The 20325-nt window shown below is 51.1% G+C and overlaps 1 protein-coding gene across 10 annotated transcripts in view; it reads right to left on the minus strand.

Annotated features, from left to right (window-relative positions):
• Positions 1–19035, minus strand: part of CATSPERG (cation channel sperm associated auxiliary subunit gamma) — a 28823-nt gene extending 9788 nt beyond the window's left edge. The window contains exons 1-13 of one of the 10 annotated variants that reach the window (XM_030874370.3): positions 17469–18238; positions 17328–17381; positions 12567–12711; positions 12089–12215; positions 11853–11925; positions 10703–10858; positions 5264–5435; positions 3895–4032; positions 2088–2147; positions 1737–1856; positions 1098–1148; positions 863–992; positions 214–325 (exon numbers count right to left, since the gene is read on the minus strand). In XM_030874370.3, coding sequence (XP_030730230.2) covers positions 214–325; positions 863–992; positions 1098–1148; positions 1737–1856; positions 2088–2147; positions 3895–4032; positions 5264–5435; positions 10703–10858; positions 11853–11925; positions 12089–12215; positions 12567–12711; positions 17328–17381; positions 17469–17723 — 1593 coding nt within the window. In that variant the 5' untranslated portion in view covers positions 17724–18238. Of the gene's footprint in view, positions 1–213; positions 326–862; positions 993–1097; positions 1149–1736; positions 1857–2087; positions 2148–3894; positions 4033–5263; positions 5436–10702; positions 10859–11852; positions 11926–12088; positions 12216–12566; positions 12712–17327; positions 18239–18420; positions 18503–18664; positions 18715–19018 lie in introns of those variants that run through there. The other 9 variants (XM_060288891.1, XM_060288890.1, XM_060288889.1 and 6 more) reach the window with 9 other exon arrangements.
• Between the last annotated feature and the right edge of the window lie 1290 nt (positions 19036–20325).

Consider the following 20325-nt stretch of genomic DNA (forward strand, 5'->3'; position numbering starts at 1 on the left):
GGTTTTTCACTCTGCTGAGTGACTTTGGAAAGATACTTATCCTTTTTGAGTTTGAGGGTTCTCAGCTATAAATGGAGCTTTCGTTGCCCTTCCCCTGGGTCCCTGAGGACGTTCCCTCTCCTGGGCCCCTTTACCCTGACAGGGGAAGAAGGGAAACCCTTGGGATTTGGGGGTGGGCAGAAAGGAAGTGGGGAGAGGGGCAGGGCAGCCCACCTCCTCAGTCTCTGTGACAATAGCCGTGTCCCCATAGAACGAGTTGACCAGGTACTTGATGGACAGCTCCTTGGGGAAGTCCGCCAGGTAGATGAAGTTTTTACTGTTATAGCTGCAGGGGCAGAGGTGGGAGGTAGGGGCACCAGGCAAGGCCCTGGGGAATATCTGCTTCCCCAACTAGGCCTGACACGATGCAGGAACCATTTACTCAGTTCTCCACCAGCCTCGTGAGAACACGCAAAGGAGGCCTGGGACTCTAGTTTCTGCACCACACTCCAAACCCTCTGGCTGACCTGCCCATCAGTGAACAGGAAGGTTCAACCGAACTGGCAGTTTGCCAACAGCCCATGGAGTTGGCTCCGGGACCCCTGGATTCCTGAGGGGTGAAAAGCATCCTTACCTTTCCCCAGACAATGCCCTTCTATTGCTCACATAGGTTAGGTCCTCATATCAGGTTTCATCTAAGAAAGGGCTCCCAGCTTTAAACTACCAGCTTCCCCCATCCCATCTCTGCCCACCCCAGCCCATTTTCCCCCCATCACAGTCCTGGTAACTTCTGGACTTGGGCATACTCTGAAAACTTGGTGACTTCAGAAAGGACCCCCACCCTAGTGGGGTTGGGGAGGCCAAATTGTACCCGGCCCCATACCTCTGCAGGAGGAAGTTGCCCCAGATGAACAGCAGGTTGTTATACGGGTTGTAGGACATGCCCTTGGGTACCATCGGGAAGTTGGTGTAAGACTCTGTCCCTAGGACCATCAGGAACTCCAGGCCTCGAGCTGGCAGGGACAGAGGCAGAGTGGACACAGCAGTGAGGTGGGGTCACTTGGGCCCCTCCTAACCTCCCCCCCACTTTTTCAGCCCCCTCTTCCCTCCCCTCCTACCGTCAGGGATGAATTCCGGGATGGTGTAGAGGACAACCAGGTAATCACTGACTACAGGTGGGGAAAACATAGCAAAAATCTCCTGAGGCCCTGAGCTTTCAAGACCTGAAACTGAGCAGGTCCCTAGCTCCCCAACCCCTCCCCAAACCCTCCAACAGCTTCCCGTTTGGGCCCATTAATCTTTAGAATTTCTTTATGTGAATAATAAAAAGACACTTCCTCTGAGAGGACACAGTCCTGTCAGGGCAGAGGACCTGCCTCCCTCCTCTGACTCCTTGGCTGGGGAGTACCAGGCACAGCCTCAACAGCTGTACACGGCAGCCCTATTCTCACTTCATCAAATCAAATCAAATCTCCTCGCTGTGAGCCGCAAGGCCCTTCCAGCTCTGGCGTCTGCCCACATCTCCAATCTCCCTCCTCTCCTTTCCCCTCTGTTCTAGTCTCATTGACTTCCTCTCAGGCTCTTCAGCCCAGACGGCCTGTTCTCCACCACTGCCCCTTACCTAGCAGTGGCACGAGCAACGTTTCCCTCCAGCTGTCTGCTGGGCACAGATTCCAAAGGATGGGCCCGCAGTTCACACTCCGAGCTCCTGCCCCTTCCCGCTCAGCCCCCTGCCCCCGCCGTGGCGCCCCATTTACCCAGGTCATAGCTGACCACCTGGAAATACTTCCTGGTGGAGGGGTCTTCGATCTCCACCAGCAGCAGTAGATTGTAGTCACCAGCAATGAATACGGCCCAGGTTATGGAGCAATTGACAACTGGTAGGGAAGGCAGAAGTCCAGAGCAGCCCCCAGATCCCGTCCTTCTCCATAGGCTCTGTGACTGCCACATCTATCCCAGTGACTCTCCACCCATCCCCAAGAAATTGCCCATCCTGTCCTATGACCTCTCCCACCCTTTGCTGCTCTCCCACACCTTCGATTTCCCCCCAACCCCCCCAAACCCACCCCACCCCCTGCCCACTGCAGACCCATCTGGGAGCTGGGTACCTAGTATCCCATTGCACACGGACCGCTGCCTGGGCAGCAACTCGAAGGACACGCGGCCATCTGCAGAGCAGGGCAGGTCAAAGCTCAGGCCCTTCCCAGCCTGTCTGGCACCCCACCACACCGGCTCTCCAATTATGCCTGTGCCTCCTTCTTAGTCCCAGGATTCCCTGGGGCAGCTCTCACCCAACTGGCCTTTCAGTCATTCACAACTGGCCTATCAGAATATGTCTGCCGGGCTTCCCTGGTGGCGCAGTGGCTGGGAGTCCGCCTGCCAATGCAGGGGACACGGGTTCGTGCTCCGGTCTGGGAAGATCTCACATGCTGCGTCCGCGGCTGGGCCCGTGAGCCACAGCCGCTGAGCCTGCGCGTCCAGAGCCTCTGCTCCGCAACGGGAGAGGCCACAACAGTGAGAGGCCCGCATACCGCAAAAAAAAAAAAAAAAAAAAAAAAAAAGAATATGTCTGCCTGGACTTCTCTGGTGGCGCAGTGGTTAAGAATCCACCTGCCAATGCAGGGGGCACAGGTTTGAGCCCTGGTGAGGGAAGATCCCACATGCCACCGAGCAACTAAGCCCATGTGCCACAACTACTGAGCCTGTGCTCTAGAGCCCAGGAGCTGCAACTACTGAGCCTGCGTGCTGCAACTGCTGAAGCCCGCGCGCCTAGAGCCTATGCTCCACAACAAGAGAAGCCACCGCAATGAGAAGCCCACACACTGCAACGAAGAGTAGCCCCCACTCGCTGCAACTAGAGAAAACCCACACGCAGGAACGAAGACCCAACACAGCCCAGAATAAATAAATAAATAAATAAATAAATAAATAAATAAATTCTTTAAAAAAGGTTAAAAAAAGAGAGTATGTCTGTCTCTGGTCACAGTATTTGGCTCAGGTCTGAGCATGTGACCCAGAATGGGCCAATCAGAATGCACCCTGGGATCTGTGCTAGAGCCAGTGGGGAAGAGTCCACTCTCACTCTCTCGGGGTGACTCAGACTGGTGGGAGATGTGAGCCCCAAGTTCCTGGAGGCCATCTCTAACCCTCGTGAGGGGAGTATCTATCTGAAAATGAAGCCAAATCACAAGGCTAACAATGATAAACCCTTGAACAGTACCATGTCCCTAGCAGTCTCCTAAGACCCTATATATGTCTATTTAATCTTTATATCAACACGATGAGGCAGGTACTAGTTAGTACTATCAGCCCCATTTTGCAAATGAGGATATGAGACCAAAAAGAGAGGTTAAGTCACCTATCCGGAGCCGCCAGTGACTTGAGTTGGTGTGTTAGAGCAGTCTCTCTCCAGAACCCGTGCTATAATCCCTATGCTATACTACCTTGCCAAGAGACAGAGTCCTGAGGATATACCCTGTAAGCCCCTGGATCCAGCTATGCCTGACGTTGGATCCTGGTCTTTTCACTTATATGTCTACACATTTTTTATGCTTAGACGATTTTTAAAAAATGTTTTGGCCATACCGTGCAGTATGTAAGTATCTTATTTCCCCAACCAGAGATCGAACCTGTACCCCCTGCAGTGGGAGCCCAGAGTTTTAACCACTGGACTGCCAGGGAAGTCCCTGCTTAAGTGATTTTTGAATTGGGCTTCTACCCTTTGAAACCAAACACATTGTGAAAGATACATAACACACCCCAAGCCCTGCCCCTACAAAGGCGTAAGCCCATATCGACTCACAGGGAGAACCTCCAGCCTGGGACCCCTCCTGAAGGAATATGGTGAGGGGTGAGGGCCTGGGGTCAGAATTCTTAGAAGTGAGAGGGTACAGAGGTACCAGGTACCAACCTTACCCGTGATGGTCCCAAAGTGGACGTAACCTTCGTGCTTGCCAGTGGTGAGGGCCATGACATACTCGGAGCCATTGCTATGGAAATGCACAGGGCACAACTTCTTGATGCACTCGTTAGCCAGGACACGGACCCATCTCCCTGTGGGGGCCAGCACAGACATTTGAGCCTGGCACCTGGGCCCCCATCCACATTTTCCAGGCCTTAATGAGCCTGTTATCTGTCTTCTCCCACTGGAGTGACTGCTCAGTGTGGCGTCTGAGGGGCCCTTGGTATAGGGCCCCAGCTGCCTTTGCGAAAATCCCCCCACCTCCGCTCACACTCTGCCCACAAGGTTCAGATTGGGCTGACCCCACTCTTCTATTCCCCTGGCCAGAGGATGGATTCTGAGCTGGGCATGTGACCAAGCTGGGCAAATCAGAGACAGTTCTCAGCCTGCAACCACTAACAAAGAGATATTCTTTCCTGCCCCCGACCTCCACCCCCGGCATAAAAGCCTGCAGTTGCTCGATGGAGTGGGGGCAGTACCACAAAGATGGGTCTAACAGCTGCAGTGAGCCCTGAGATCCAGCTGTGCCTGAAAACAACATGCCCCTGAGTTTTCCAGCTATCTAAGCCAATAAACACCCGTCTTTGACTTAAATCTCTTTTAACTTGGTCCTTCCCACTGTCAAAGTGCCCTAAGAAAGAAAGGGAGAAAAATAAAGCTGTTGGGAACACTGACTAACTAATGAAATATGGGTTACAGTACAAGTTTCTGTGACTCTGTAAGTTGACATCTTTCATTTAGATAGGGCAGGGGCAGAAGGTGAGAAGAACTAGGGCTTTGGTATCATTTAACAGATGAGGCTGAATCAAGCCTCTTTTTCCTCTCTGATCAGTCTCCCTCATGGCACTGCCTCTCCAACGGCCCATCTCTGTTTCTCTCTTTGTATGTCTTTTATCTGACTCTCTGCCACTCCCCAACCCCACACATTTCTCGCTTGGTATGCAACTCTCTCCAGTTTGTCTTTCTCTCTCTGCACGTGTGTGTGTGAGTGCGCGTGCACCCGAGTGTCTTGCTCTCTGCTCCCTCCCTTCACTCTCACACCTCTCTCTGCCCTTAGTCGGTTCACAACTCCTGGGAAGGTCTGGATGAAAGCCTCACCCCAGCATATAGAGGGTAGAAGGAGGCCCCTGCAGGGCGGCAGCGATGCTTTAGGAGCTTGGAAAGTCCCTCCAACATCCCCCTCCCCACTCATGGAAATTCCATTCCCAGGTGTCTCCAGTGATGGATTCACTGAGGTGCCCTCCCTGGGGCTCCAACAGGCAGGTCCCCTTGCCTAAGATGCCAAGGACACACGGGTATGTGACCCGGCCAGGGCCCCCTCACCGCTGCCACGGTTGCTTTCGTGGAGTGTGGTATAGGTGCCCGTGAAATAGTAGATGAGCTGGTTCTGCCGAATGAAGAGGGTGCTCTCGGTGGCGATGGCATCATAGATGGTAGCAGTGAAGCTGGTCTGGGGGCAGTAGAAGGAGCCTACCCAGCAACTGTCAATGCTCAACTGCAAGGGAGTAGAGCCGCTGGTAAGCAGGTGGCCTTGGTCTCAGCCCCTGTGTCCTCCCTTGCCTCGAGGCACCAGCTCTGACAACTGCTTGGAACGAACACATGCGGCTGCCCCCAGGGTCCCCTCCCTGCGCACACTGCAGCAGCATCTTGGTGGCCAAACTTCCCCAACAAACTTCCCCTGCAAGCAGGTGACCCAGGCCAGAGGCAGTTGGGGCTTTCTGTGCTCCCTAGAGTTGGGCAGTACACAGCATACTCAACAGTGCTCAGCAGTCCTGGTTCTCCGGGCCACAGTCAGGGCTGTACTCACGTGGACCCAAAAGATTCTAAGTTTGCCCGAGGCACACTTGTAATAATCCTATTCTATCTCGAACACAATTGGCTGTCAGGCTGACACCATCTGAACTTATGACCGATCACCAGCACTGGCAATATCACTAACAGTGGGAAAGGACCACCAATGAAGGGCCTAAAAGATTGAGTCTACCCAGGATCGAACTGGGCCCCCTGCAGTGGAAGCATGGAGTCCTAACCACTGGACCACCAGGGAATTCCCTGGTTTTTTTTTTTTTTTTTTTTTTGGTGGTACGCGGGCCTCTCACTGTTGTGGCCTCTCCCGTTGCGGAGCACAGGCTCCGGATGCACAGGCTCAGCGGCCATGGCTCATGGGCCCAGCCGCTCCACGGCATGTGGGATCTTCCCGGACCGGGGCACGAACCCGTGTCCCCTGCATCGGCAGGCGGACTCTCAACCACTGCGCCACCAGGGAAGCCCTCTTTTTTTTTTTTTTTTTGAGTCTAAGTTTAACCAAGCTTCTAGAGCTCACTACCAGTTTATAGGCAATATAGGGTGTTATGGACAGAATTTATATGTTGAAGCCCTAGCCCCCATCATGACTGTATTTGGGCCTTTAAGGAGATAATTAAGGTTCAACAAGGTCATAAGGGTGGGGCCCTAATCCTATTGGACTGGTGTCCTTATAAAAAGAGAAAGAGACACCTGAGATCTCTCTCTCCACTCATGCCCACAGAGAAAAGGCCATGTGAGGGCACAGTGAGAAGGTACTTTCTGCAAACCCAGGAGAGAAACCAACCCTGCTGACACCTTGATCTTGGACTTCCAGCCTCCAGAACTATGAGAATATAAATTTCTGTTGTTTAAGCCACCCAGTCTATGGTATTTTATTATGGCGGCCTGAGCAGACCAATACATAGGGTCAGAGGAACAAGTTGTAATCGATTTTGTGAAGAAGCAAACAGCCAAATTCTATGGGACAAAAGGCCTGGTTTCTTAAATTGCCTGAAAAAATGTAGGGTATTAAAAGACGTAACAACTAAATGCAACGTGTGGGTCCTGATTCAAACAAAGCAACTGTAAAACACATTTTTGGATCATTGGGGAAAATTGACTATGACCGGGTTAGATGCTATTAAGGGGTTACTCTTAATTTTGCTGGGCATTATAATGGCATTGTAGTTTTATTTCTTAAAAGTTCTTATGTGGGGCTTCCCTGGTGGCGCAGTGGTTGAGAGTCCGCCTGCCGATGCAGGGGACACGGGTTCGTGCCCCCGTCTGGGAAGATCCCACATGCCGCGGAGCGGCTGGGTCCGTGAGCGTCCAGAGCCTGTGCTCCACAACGGGAGAGGCCACAACAGTGAGAAGCCCAAAAAAAAGTTCTCATGTGTTAGGGATACTTCCTCAGTTATTTCCAGAATTTACAGGTGAATGGTATGATGGCTGGAATTTTCTTTAAAATATTCCAGGGAAAAAAAAATAGTGGGATTAAAAAAAAAAGGCAAAATGTTAATTATTGAAGCTGGGTTCATTATACAATTCTCTACTTCTGTGTTTGATTGAAATTGTCCACTAAAAAGTGGAATTTTCCACTAACTTTTCCAATAAAAAGCATATATCAAAGTAACACTCTAAGTTCTGATGCTGAGGGAAATTTCATCAAGTTAAGGGTAACAAGTACATTCTCACTTTCCTACCCTATTCAGCACACAAAAGATTTCTACAGACTACAGACATTGTTGCTGTGCCCGGTGAAACTAGCCTCTACCCTCTCAATGTGTCATTTTGATTGGTTGTCATACTTCATCTATTGCCCTGTTAATATTTAAAGTGCTGCCTCTGTTTTCTGGAAGAAATACTTGGAAATTTTCTTTGTTAAACCAGAAAAGGATCATCACATCTCCCTTCTCCCACATACGTGAGAAAAAGAAAAGCTGTGAGTCAGCTGGATTTCTTATTTGAGCAGAGCTTGAGAGTTCTGACTCATTTAACTCAAAAAGCAGCATGGTGGGTGTCTCTGGCCACAGTGATTGAGTCAAGGTGAGCAAATGGTGAGCCACACCAAGTGGAAGGAATCTTGGGATTTGGGGGTTAGAGGGTAATGGGAAAGATCTTTCCCACTGGATGTGGGCCTGAGATGCAGCCTTTGCAATTCCAAGGACAGAGATGTTTGAGCATAAAGTCAATACAGAGGAACCAGGTCCGAGAGATGGAGAGAGAGCAACTCAGTCTTGGTGACATTGTTTGAAATCCTGGGTCAAGCCGGACCTGAAGTCCTGAATATTTTGGTTACACAAACTTACAAATTTCCTCTTCCATTTTTGGCAGGTGGCTAGTTGGGCTCCCAAATCCCTTTCTCCCATATTCTTTGGTAATTGAGTTTTAGCAGGGCATGTGCCACCCAAATAGAAATTATACTTCCCAGCCTCCTTTGCAGTTGGATGTAGCCAAGCAACTAATTCCTCAGTAATGGAATGTGAGTGGAAGTGAAACTTGCTTAAGAGAAAATAGCTTGCCCTTCATTTCTGCTCCTTCTCCTTCCCAGTTGGCTGGAATATGGACGTAGGCATGACCCAGCTCTGATCACACTGATGAGATCAACACCTGGGGCCTAGAGGATGGTGAAGCAGGAAAATAGAAGGGACTGCGGTTTCTCACTTCTGAACTGTTCGGGGAATGAGCAACAGCAACTATTTAAGCTATTCTCTCTCAGGAGTCTCTTTGTTACAGGTTTGTTTGTTTTTTTTTTTTTTTTGGCCATGCAGCTTGCGGGATGTTCCCTGACCAGGGATTGAACCCAGGCCATGACACTGAAAGCCCAGAATCCAAACCACTAGGCTACCAGGGAACTCCTGTTACAGTATCTAAACCTGACCAACTCAGGGCCGAAGAGAGCCGCGTAGGGGGAGGATTCCTATGGGACCCTAGGGGCCGTCTAGAAGGGAGTGGTGAGGTGAAACAAGAGGAAGGAAAACAGAGAGGAGACAACAATATGGGGAAAATCCCTGTGATTAAAGAATGAGAATAAGTAGGCTTCGATTTTGGAGTGATGGAAACTTTTTGGAAACAAGAGTTGGTGGTTGCACAGTATCAATGTACTCAATGGTACTAAATGGTTCACTTTAAAGTGGTGAATTTTAGGGACTTCCTTGGCGGTCCAGTGGTTGGGACTTCGCCTTCCAGTGCAGGGGGTGTGGGTTCGATCCCTGGTCGGGGAGCTGGAATCCCACGTGCCTCGAGGCCAAAGGGCCAGGGCATGGAACAGAGGCAGTGTTGTAACAAATTCAATAGAGAGTTTAAAAAAATGGTCCACATCAAAAAAATCTTAAAAAAAAAAAAAGCGGTGAATTTTATGAGTTTCATCTTGATAAATTAAAAAAAAAAAAAGAACAAGGATGACTGAAGTTCAAATTGCACTTTTCATTCTCATGACATAAACCGCCTTCTCTGTCCTCCAAATCTCTTCAGCAGAATCCACATCGGCCACATACTTCCTGTGGGTGTGTTTGGGTCAGGAGCATGAAAACTGAGCAAGGTCTGGAAAGACTTGGGCCAGAACCGAGAGAGCTGACCCAGGACAGGGAGACTGTCAATGAAATGAGATCAGTAGAAGCCGGAATTCATGGCCAGAGGGACCTGAGAGAACATTAGTCCACATGGGGTTGTCAGAAATCACGTGCGGGGCTTTCAACCTTAAGGGGAGGAGGCTAAGGCAATCTTTTGGGGTTGCGGTCTGCACAGCTGTTATCTTGGACACAATTAACAACCAGCATCTTATCCCCCCAACCTGTGGCAAAGCTAGCCTGATTTCACTCTGGGGGAACCATCCTTTCTCTGCCTCTTGTCTCGGCTGCCGTCCTCACTAGGATGGATCTCATGACCTGTGCTAAGCCAGCTGTCACATTCCATTCTTTTGGGACACATGACTCAAGCTGGGCCAATCAGGGCAAAGCAAACAAATTTCAAGGGTTTTTTGTTTGTTTGTTTGTTTTTAAAGTTATTTGGGAAACAGACGCTCCCTTTCTCTCTGCCTGGGAGTTGGGATGATACGAATCACACTGAGGATGGAGTTAATCCAGAAGAAGTGGAACCGAAAGCTGGAGTCCTTATGTGAGCCCTGAATCAAGCCAGGCCTGCAGGCTGAGCTGTGTCTGGGCTTTGCAGTTAGGCACACCTACTAAATCCATTTCTCTGCTTAAACCAAACTGGTTTGCAGTTCTGCCTACAGCTGCAATTAATTCAAACGTGTTTGTCATTCACACCAAAAGAACCTTGCTTCAGACACTCCTTCCCTGTTCCGGGAATAATATAGGTTCACAATGCTGAACTTGAAACCCTAGGGGCCAGACGTGTATCGAAATTCAGAATTTTCCAGTTTAGAAGGTAAGATGGCACATATATACCATCCAAACCCCAGTGGGGTCTGGGGCAACACCCCATAATCAAACTCCTTAATATTTCTGCAGGGCAGTATCTGAATAGTAACACTAAATGGAATGCATAAAGACTAAAAAAAGTAGCCTTTGTTAGCTCAGGTCGGAGTTTCTCAACAAATACATTTTAGCCCTAAACTTCTGAAAACGCCGTTTCAAAGATTTTGGATTTCAGAATTAGAAATGGTGGACCTATAAGTAATGATAGCTTTGACTCACGTAGTGCTCATTCTGTGTCCGGCTGACATGAATTTATACCATCCTCGCAATGGTTCTGTGAGGTAAATATAAGTATTGCTCCCATTTTACAGATGGGGAATCTGAGGCCCAGGTAAAGTGACTTGCCCAACATCACACAGCCAGGAGGTGGCAGAACCAGGACCTGAACCCAGGCTGTCTGGTTGCAGTCTTAGGTCTTTCATTCATGCTATTTGCCTCTCATTGGTGGTAGGTCTTTGGGGACCTTTCTCTGGTCCCAGGCCCCCCCACCATTTTAGGAGCTGAGGCCCAGACCACCATCTGCCCTACATCAACTCACCTCCACGAGAAAGAAGTCCTTGAAGTTTGTGTCAGTCAGCAGGATGGCCTTCTCCTCAGGGATGCCGCCCAGGATGAACACAGGTGCCTGGTCCACAGTGTACCACAAGGGCCTCGACGGGACATTCACAAAGTACCGGGGTATCAGATTGAAGAGCTGCGGGGAGGGGCAGGAGGGCTGCTCAACACGCCCCTCCCTTCCCTCTCCCACGGTTCCGTCTATTTGCCCCATCGCCTCTCTGATCTCATCCCCCAGCACTCTCCCTCTCACCCACTCTCTCCCGGCCACATGGGTCTCCCGCTCCTCAGAGCCTTTGCACAGACTGCTCCCTCTGTATCCCCTGGTAGCCACGTGATTCCCTTTACCCAAATGCCAAGCTTCTCAATTACGCCTTTTTTTTTTTTTTTTTTTGGCCACGCTGCGCGGCTTGTGGGGTCTTGTGGGATCTTATATCCCCGACCAGGGATCGAACCTGGGCCCTCCGAAGTGAAGGCACAGAGTCCTACCCACTGGACTGCTGGGGAATTCCCACCAGTTATGCCTTTCTTGAGCATTCCATTAAACACTGCCGTCCCCTCCTGCACAGACCCAGTTCCCCTCACTCTGAATTCTCTCCAGAGCACTAACTACCTTTTAACCTGCTACAGAATTTACCTGATTTCATGTGTACTGGTTTGCTGTCTGTCTCTCCCACTAGAATGTCAGCTCTAAGAGAGGACAGCGGTTTGGGTCTGTGTGTTCACTGTTATGTTCCCATGGTGCCACACTGTGTGCTCAGGAAGTGCCTGCTGAATGAATGAATGAATGAGTGAATGCACTGTGGTTAAGAATATGGGTGCAGGAGTCAGGCAGACACAGTTTCAAGTCTCGTTCCATGTGTACATGCCGAGAGCCTGTGGGCAAATGGCTCCACCCTTTTGGGGCCTCAGTTTTCTCCTCTTTAAAATGGGTATGTGAGAGCACCTTCCCTCACAGGTCACTGTCAAGACCTAATGTGATTGTGCATTTAGCAGGGCACGTCGCCAGGGGCCCAGCACACAGTAAATGCTCTGTAAATGGAATCTGCCGCTCGTTTGGGAAGTAATCAGGGCCCCAGCCTACTGTCTTTAACCCCCTCTTCTACCCTTCCCACCATCCGGGCCCCCCTCACCTCATTTCCCACAGTGAATTGGAGTGTGTTGTCTCGCTGTCTCTCCAGGAAGCCGTTGATATTCACCTGAAACCTGGAGGTGGGTGTGGGGCATGCATTCCAGCTCCTGCTACAGCTCACTGCCACCTCCCTGTCCAGTTCCCTCCCTTTGGGCTCCTCCTGTCTTCTTTGGGGATCTGGGGATTAGGAAGCCCTTCCCAGAGACTACCCCCTGCCCCAGGTTTGGGAAAGGGCACCTTTTATTGGGAATGAAGGGCCCCAGGCCGTTGCTGCTAACGTCCACGCGCATGACCACGCTGCCGTTCTTGATGGGCATGGGTGTATACCAGCTCATGAGACACACTTCCTCTGCATTACACCTCTCTGCTGGCAGGCAGGGGGTACTGAGGCTGCTGGGGCCTTCCAGCAGCAAGCCCCCGAGGCCACAGACCACTGGGATCCCCCTGCAACTCCCCACGCCTCCCCTCAGCCATGGACCCCACTGGGGCCTCTGTGTGGTCCCATCTAGGCCAAGCAACCTGCTGACGCCTCCCCAGGCCCCCCTCCAGGTCAGACACCTCTGTGAGGCCCCCAACAAACCCCCATGCCCACCAGGTCATAGGCCCCTTTGATGGTTCCAGCCTCCCCTCAAGGTCATGAACCCTGCTGAGGTCCCTGGCAATGCCCCCACATGCCCGCCATGCTGTGACCCCTCCAGGAGCCCTCCAGGCCCACCTCTGCTGCGGAAGGGGGCTGCCTCCATCTGGATCTGTAGCTGCTCTATCTTCCAGCGATGGAAGTTGACTGGGGACTGGAAGGTGACCAGCACCACCGGCTTCAGCCCCGTCAGGTGGCCCTTGCGGACCAGGGCCTCAGAGGACTGAGGGCGAGATGGCCCCACAAGTGTGTCCTTAAGATAGCCTGTGGGTCCCGCTGCCTTGACCCTACCTTTACTAGCCTGTCTTCTCCCTGGGGCTGGGTCAGGAGAGCAGACTCTCCACTGAGGGAAGGTTAGAGAACATGGTTTAGGTTTGGGGCTGGGGCAGGGGATGGGCCAGGCTAGGAGACGAGCAGAAGTGCTTTGGGCTGTGGAGGGAGTCAGGAGGTCTTCCTGGAGGAGGTGAGTCCAGAGCAAGGACCTCAGACAGAATTTGGATGTAGGGAATGCATGGGGAAAAACAGCATGGGATAAGCAAAAACATAAAGGTGGGAGTGCCTGGCACCCAAAATACTAGCAGCCTCTTCCCTCACTTCAGGGATTTCAAGTCCCATTCTTGAGGCTTCTACCCCACCCCCTATCCAGAGAAATTAGAGTCTCTGCCATCGCCACCAGGTTTGTGGGCTGGGGCCTGGGGCTGAGGGTGGGATGGGGCAGTTAGACAGAAAGGAACTGGGGAAGAGGGTGACGGGGCAGCCAGGGACAACCTCCCAGAGATGCCAGGATCCTGGCTGGGCTAAGAAGGGAGGGCAGGGCTTGAGCGGAGATGGAAGGAGAAGATAGGTGTTTTAGGGTATAGAACAGCACTAATTTTTTTTTTTTTGGCCACACCGTGCGGCATGCAGGATCTTAGTTCCCCAACCAGGGATTGAACCCGTGCCCCCCGCACTGGGAGGGCCCACTGGACCACCAGGGAAGTCCCTAGAATAGCACTAGCAAAGGCTTGGAGGCATCCCCAAGAGTGCTCAAGCCACTGTGGGCAGGGGTGCTGGGGGCAGCTGTGAGATGCAGGCGGGAGATTTAACGGGTCTGACCCCTTTTGCACAGGCCTTCATCCTGAGGAATGCCTAGGCCGGGGCCCTTTCAATCCTGTCCCCTACACCGGCCCCAGTCCTGCCTCAGGGTTTCCAATCACAGGGTAGCAGGTGCTGGTGGGCGGGGACCTCCTCCCCGTCAGGGCTACAGTGGCCTTGACCACACTGGTGCTGTCCACTCTCAACTCCTGCCCGGACTGAGCATCAGCCCCCTCCCTGTCTCCTTGCTGCTGCCCTGCCCCCCATTAGGCCTGTGAACACCTGAGTCCCATCACATCCCTCCTCTGCTCAGAACCTTCTCATGGCTCTACCTCACTCAGGGGGAAAGCCAGGTCCTCACTATCTCCTCCCACTCTCCCCCTCGCTCACTCTCCTCCAGCCACACAGGCCTCTGGTCGGTTCCCCATACACACTGGCTTCCGTCCTGGCTGTTCCCTCAGCCCAGATGTTTTCCCCAGTTCTCCACATGTGTGTCCCTCTTCATCATTCCAGTCTCTGCTCAAGCTTTTCAGAGACCTTCCCCAACCACCCCAGCTAACACCCTCCTTTCTGACATATCACCTCATTTTATTTTCATCTTTGCACTGATTACTGTAATAAATTATTTTATGTATTTACTTGCCAATTGTCTGTTTCCCTGGTGGACTGCATCCAGAAGAAAAACCTGGCCACGTTGTTTATCATTGTACTGCCTTCCCCACCCCATTGTGAAAAAAAAAAAAGAGGATCTGACTCAGAGCAGGTGTTGCATGAACAGAAAAAGGAATTCACAGATAAGGAGAGAAGGCTCATGGAGTAAACTCTCTGCCCAGGGTCACACTCTAGAAACTTGTTGCTAGCATTCACTGAGCCCTGTCTATGAACCAGGCACTGTGCTAAGTGCTTCACACTTATTTAAGCATTTTATGAAATGGGTATGATCATTATTGGACCCTTGTTAAGGATGAGGAAACTTTGGTACAGAGAAGTTAAGTAACTTGCCTGAGATCACACAGCTATTATGTAGCAGAGCTGGGATTTGAAGCCAGGCAGCCTGGCTCCACAGCCCAAAGGATTCACTATCATGCTATACTTCCTCCAAGTAACGTTAGCTAATGGCAGATTCAAACCCAGGTCTGTAGCCTCCAGAACTTCAGTTCTAGACCACAACATTCTACTGTCCTCAGAAAGCTTACTTGAGCCAAAACAGTCTTAAAGAAGAACAAAGTTGGAGGACTCAAACTTCCCAATTTGAAAACTTAATACAAAACTACAGTGATCAAGACTGTGTTGTACTGGCATATGGATAGACATATAGAGCAACGGAATAGAATTATACCCAGAAATAAACCCTTATATTTATGGTCAATTGATTTTTGACAAGGGTGCCAAGACAATTCAATGAGGAAAGAATAATCTTTTCAACAAATGGTACTGGCATAACTGGATATTCACATGTAGAAGTTGGACCCCTACCTCACACCATATACAAAACCTAACTCAAAATGGATCGTAGGCCTACACGTAAGAGCTAAAACAAACAAACAACTCTTAGAAGAAAACATGGAAGTAAATTTTCGTGACTTTGGTTAGGTAAAGCCTTTTTAGACAACACCAAAAGCACCAGCAACAAGTGAAAAAAAATGATAAATTGGACTTTATCAAAATTAAAAACTTTGGTGCTATTGTATGATATGTGAATTATATCTCAATAAACATAAAGCTTTTGTGCTTTAAAGGACATCATCAAGATAGTGAAAAGACATGGAATGTGAAAAATATTTACAAATTATATATCTGATAAGGAACTAGTATCCAGTATATAAAAAGAAATTTTCCAATGCAACAGTAGAAAGACAAATAACCCAGTTTTTAAATGGGCAAAGGAGCTGAACAGACGTTTCTCCAAAGAAGTTAAATGGCCAACGAGCATATGAAAAGATGTTCAACATCTCTAGTTACGAGGCAAATGCAAGTCAAAACCACGCTGAGATACCATTTCACACATACTAGATACTAGACATACTAGATGGCTATAATCAAAAAGATGAACAAGAGCAAGTGAGGATATAGAAAAAACTGGACCCTTCATACATTGTTGATGGGAATATAAAATGATGTGTAGCTGCTTTGGAGAACAGGCTGGCAGTTCCTCAGAAGAGAAACAGAGTTAACATATGACCCAGCAATTCCTTTCCTAGGTATATAGTGAAGAGAACTGAAAACAGATGTTTACACAAAAACTTGTACAGACATGTTCATAGCAGCATTATTCGTAATATCCCCCCTCAAAAGTGGAAATAACCCAAATGTCCGTCAATTAATGAATGGATAAGCAAAATGTAGCACATCCATACAACTGAATATTATTACTCAGCCATAAAAAGGAAATACTAACGCATGCTACAACATGGATAAGCCTTGAGAAGAAGTCAGATACAAAAGGCCACATATTGTATGATTCCATTCTTTTTTTTTTTTTTTTTTTGCGGTACGCGGGCCTCTCACTGTTCTGGCCTCTCCCGTTGTGGAGCACAGGCTCCGGACGCGCAGGCTCAGCGGCCATGGCTCACGGGCCCAGCCGCTCCGTGGCATGTGGGATCTTCCCGGACCGGGGCACAAACCCGCGTCCCCTGCATCGGCAGGCGGACTCCCAACCACTGCGCCACCAGGGAAGCCCCTGATTCCATTCTTTATATGAAATGTCCAGAATAAGCAAATTCATAGGGGAAAAAAGTAGATTAGTGGTCTCCAGGGGCTGGAGGGATGGGGGTACAGGGTTTCCTCTTGAGGTGATAAAAATGTGCTGAGGGGACTTCCCTGGTGGCGCAGTGGTTAAGACTCCTCGCTCCCGATACAGGGGGCCCGGGTTTGATCCCTGCTCAGGGAACTAGAGCCCACATGCTGCAACTAAGGCCCAGCGCAACCAAATAAATAAATTAATTAATTAATTTAAAATAAAATGTGCTGGAACAAGATAATGGTGATGGTTGCACAACTTTGTAAATATACAAAAAACTATTGAACTGTATCCCGCAGCTTGCAGGATCTCATTTCCCCAACCAGGGATGGAACCCGTGTCCCCTGCAGTGGAAGCTCAGAGTCCTAACCACTGAACCGCCAAGGAATTCCCGAACTGTATATTTTAAAATAGTGAATTTATGGTATGTGAATTATATCTCAATTTTTTTTTTTTTTTTTTTTTTTTTTTTTGCGGTGCGCGGGCCTCTCACTGTTGTGGCCTCTCCCGTTGCGGAGCACAGGCTCCGCGGCCATGGCTTACGGGCCTAGCCGCTCCGCGGCATGTGGGATCCTCCCGGACCGGGGCACAAACCCGCGTCCCCTGCATCGGCAGGCAGACTCTCAACCACTGCGCCACCAGGGAAGCCCTATATCTCAATTTTCGAAAAATATTTTCTTCACTTTATTGAGGAAAGTGTTTTGTTGTTGTTATTTTGTTTTGTTTGGCCGCGATGTGGGGCATGCGAGATCTTAGTTCCCGGACCAGGGATGGAACCCGTGTCCCCTGCAGTGAAAGCGCGGAGTCTTAACTACTGGACCGCCAGGTAAGACTCTATACGTCAATTTTAAAACATGGAAATAGAAAGCTTACTTGAGCACCAACTATGTGCCTCGTGGGATACTGGGAATTTTCTTGAATCTTTAAGGTCCCTAGGGTCTGGTGGTGCCACCGCTATTCAAATGTTAGAGATGGAGAAACTGAGGCCCCAACAGAATGAACCCACCCCCTCTGCACCCACTCACCTCTCCCTTGCAGGAGTAGTTGATCTTCAGGTAGTAAGGAAAGCCCAGGTATGTCTGCAAGGAGAGGGTGGGCAAATGTCCAGAGCCCAGTGGGGTGCAGGTCCAGGACCTCTCCCGTTTGCCTGACACCAGTCCCCTCACCTCGTCCGGGTCGATGGGCGCGTCCACTAGCTGGCTGAACACTTTGTCCACTGTGTACAAGGGCTCTTGATCGACGAAACGATCGCTCGCGTCCTTCTTGCCTACTGTCTCAAAGTTGTTCAGGACAACTTGCCAGGTGCACTCCTGGGTATTCTTTATCGCCCACAACCTCCACGGTGCCAACAGCACCACCAGCAGTGCCCACAGCGTCTGCAGGACTCGGAGCCTCGGCCACGCAGGGCCAGCAGGGGACATCTCGGGGCAGTGGATAACGTGGCTTCAACCTGGAGAATGCGGAGGTCACCAGCCTGCAAGACTGTTCTTGGTAGGCGCCTTCTGAGATCCCGCCTCGCTCCGGTGCTTCGTCCAGTCCCTGCTCCTGGCCCCGCCTCTGCTCAGACGCTCCACTCCTACTTTTGCTCCTCGCTCCTCTCCTGCTCTTGCTCCAGGCTCCACCCTTGCTTTTGTTCCTGGCTCCGCCTCTGCTCCAGAACTCGGCCCTGCCCCAGACCCTGCATCTACTACACTTCTGGACCCCGCCTCTGCTACTACTCCAGGTCTCGCCCCTCCTGTTGCTCCTGGCCACGCCCCTACTCCTGGTTTCGTTCGGCCTCCTGGCCTCTCCCCTTAACCTTGCCCCACACTTCTTTCCTCTTGCCCCTGCTCTGCCTCCCACCGCTACTCTTCACTGGGTCTCGGTTTCTGTTTCTCGATTTAGCTGCGCCCCACCTATTTTCCCCACTTCCTCTGGTCGCGAACCTGCACGTGGCTCCGCCCCCACTTCTTGCCCCGCCCCCCACTTCTCTTCGCACCGCCCCATTGTCCGTGCTCGGGCCCTGCCCAGGTACCGGGTCCTGCCTCTAGACCCGCCCCTCTCCGGATCCTGTTTCCGGACCTTCCCCGCCCCTTCCCCACGCCCCGCGCTTCCCCTGTCCCCGCTCCTGTTTCTCGCCTGGAGCTTGCTCCTCGCTCGGCTTCTGCTCCTCGTCCCGCCCCTTATAGACCCACCCTTCCCCCTCATCCTGGGGGAGCTGTTCTTCCCAAGCCAGCTCCTTGCCCCGCCCCCTCCTATGGCCCCGCCCCTTCTCTTTAGAGACGCTTTCTTTGCCTTGGGAACTCTCCTAGCCACTGGTCTTCCCCTCGCTCCGCACCCTCTCCTCGTCCTGCAACTTCTCCTCGTTCCTTGTCGGCGCTACCTTGTCAGTCAGCACTTTCTTGATCCTCACCTTCCCCCTGAACCCCGACACCTTTTCGCCCCCTCCCTTTTCACCACCCCTTTCCATTCCCTGGACAGCCTGGCTCTACGCTCCGCCTCTTCTAGCCCCGACCCTATTCATCGCCCCGCTTCTTCTCTTAGCCTCTCCCGACTCCTCGCCCCGCCCTTTCTCCGCCCCGCCCCTCCTGTGCCCAGTCCCTGGACTGTCCTCCTTTTCCCCAGCCTTTCCCCTCCTCGCCTCCCCCCTCCCCTCCCCTTCTTAACCCCGCCCCCCCCACCCTTCCCTCCCAGGCATGACCCCAGGCACCTCCCTCTTCTCCCCTCCCCGTGGTACCAGTCTCTAAGTTGAACCGGTCAACCGTCACTCGGCCGCTCCAGTCCCGCCCCTCTTGCCCGGTCTCAAAATGGCCGCCTACACTTCCACAACCGACTTCTGCCTTTCTCGAGGCACGCCTGCCTCGCCCGCCTGTCTCCATGGTAACGCGCACCCCAACCAGCGCCTACGGCTTGCGGGGCGGAGGGAGGGCGGTGCTCAACACCCAGTAGCGCGAGGCCTGGCCGGCAGAGGGTGCTGGGGACGAAGTTTGCGATGGGAAGCCCTTCAAGGAGTTCCTATTGGTGGTTCTCGCCTACTTGTCTTTCTACCCAATCAGACATTGATATCACAATTCTAGTGAAAAACAATTTGGTCTCCATATGGGAATTAATCTGACTGCGGCTTAACACCCTTCTCTACAGAACAGGGACAAAGGCAGCCATCTCATAGAGCTGTTTCGGGAAGCCAATAAGATAGCACGTGAAGAATGCCTGGCACAAGTAAATATTCAATAAGTTAACAGTTTTCATTGTTATTCTGATGCCTAACAGTTAAGGACTCAGACCATGACTTTTTTTTTTTTTTCCGGGGATCCTAATTCCCCGACCAGGGATTGAACCTGGGCCCTCTGCAATGAAAGTGTGGAGTCCTAACCCCTGGACCGCCAGGGAATTCCCCAGACCATGATTTTTTGATGAACTGCAAAGCTGACTTTACTCTAAACCCCAGTGGTTTTCAAACCTTAGCATGCATTAGACTCACCAAAAGAGCTTGTTAAAACAGGTTGTTGGGCTCCACCCCCAGGGGTTTTGATTCAGTAAGTTTTGAGATGGGGCTGGAGAATTTGTATTTCCAGCAAGATTCCAGGTGATGCTGATACTAATGGTCTGGGGACAACACCCTGGGAACCTTCCATGACTCCCCAGGACCCCAGGGAAACATCCAAACTCAATTGTTTTCCAGAGCCCTGCATAATCTCATCCCTGTAGTCCTTCCTAGCCCAGGCACCTTTTCTCCCTCTGTAGTCCAAAGCCTAGTCACACGGAGCGACTTGAATATCCTTGATCAAGCATGCTCGCTCTCCTCCAGAGTGTGCATTTGCTGTAACACCCTCTGGAATGCAATTCCCTACTTTGTCACCGGCTGACCACTTTGCTCCTTTCAGGTCTTGTCTATGATATGCGAGCAGCCCCCATCCTTCCCCTGACCATGCTAGGCCATGTCTATCTGGGAATGGGTCTTTGTTTCCCACTGCATCACAGGCTCCGTGAGGGTAGGGCCTAGGGCTTTCTCTGTCACTTGTTCCCAACTCTGTGCAACACAGC

Source organism: Globicephala melas, chromosome 19 (genome assembly GCF_963455315.2).
Source record: "Globicephala melas chromosome 19, mGloMel1.2, whole genome shotgun sequence".
Classification (NCBI taxonomy): domain Eukaryota; kingdom Metazoa; phylum Chordata; class Mammalia; order Artiodactyla; family Delphinidae; genus Globicephala; species Globicephala melas.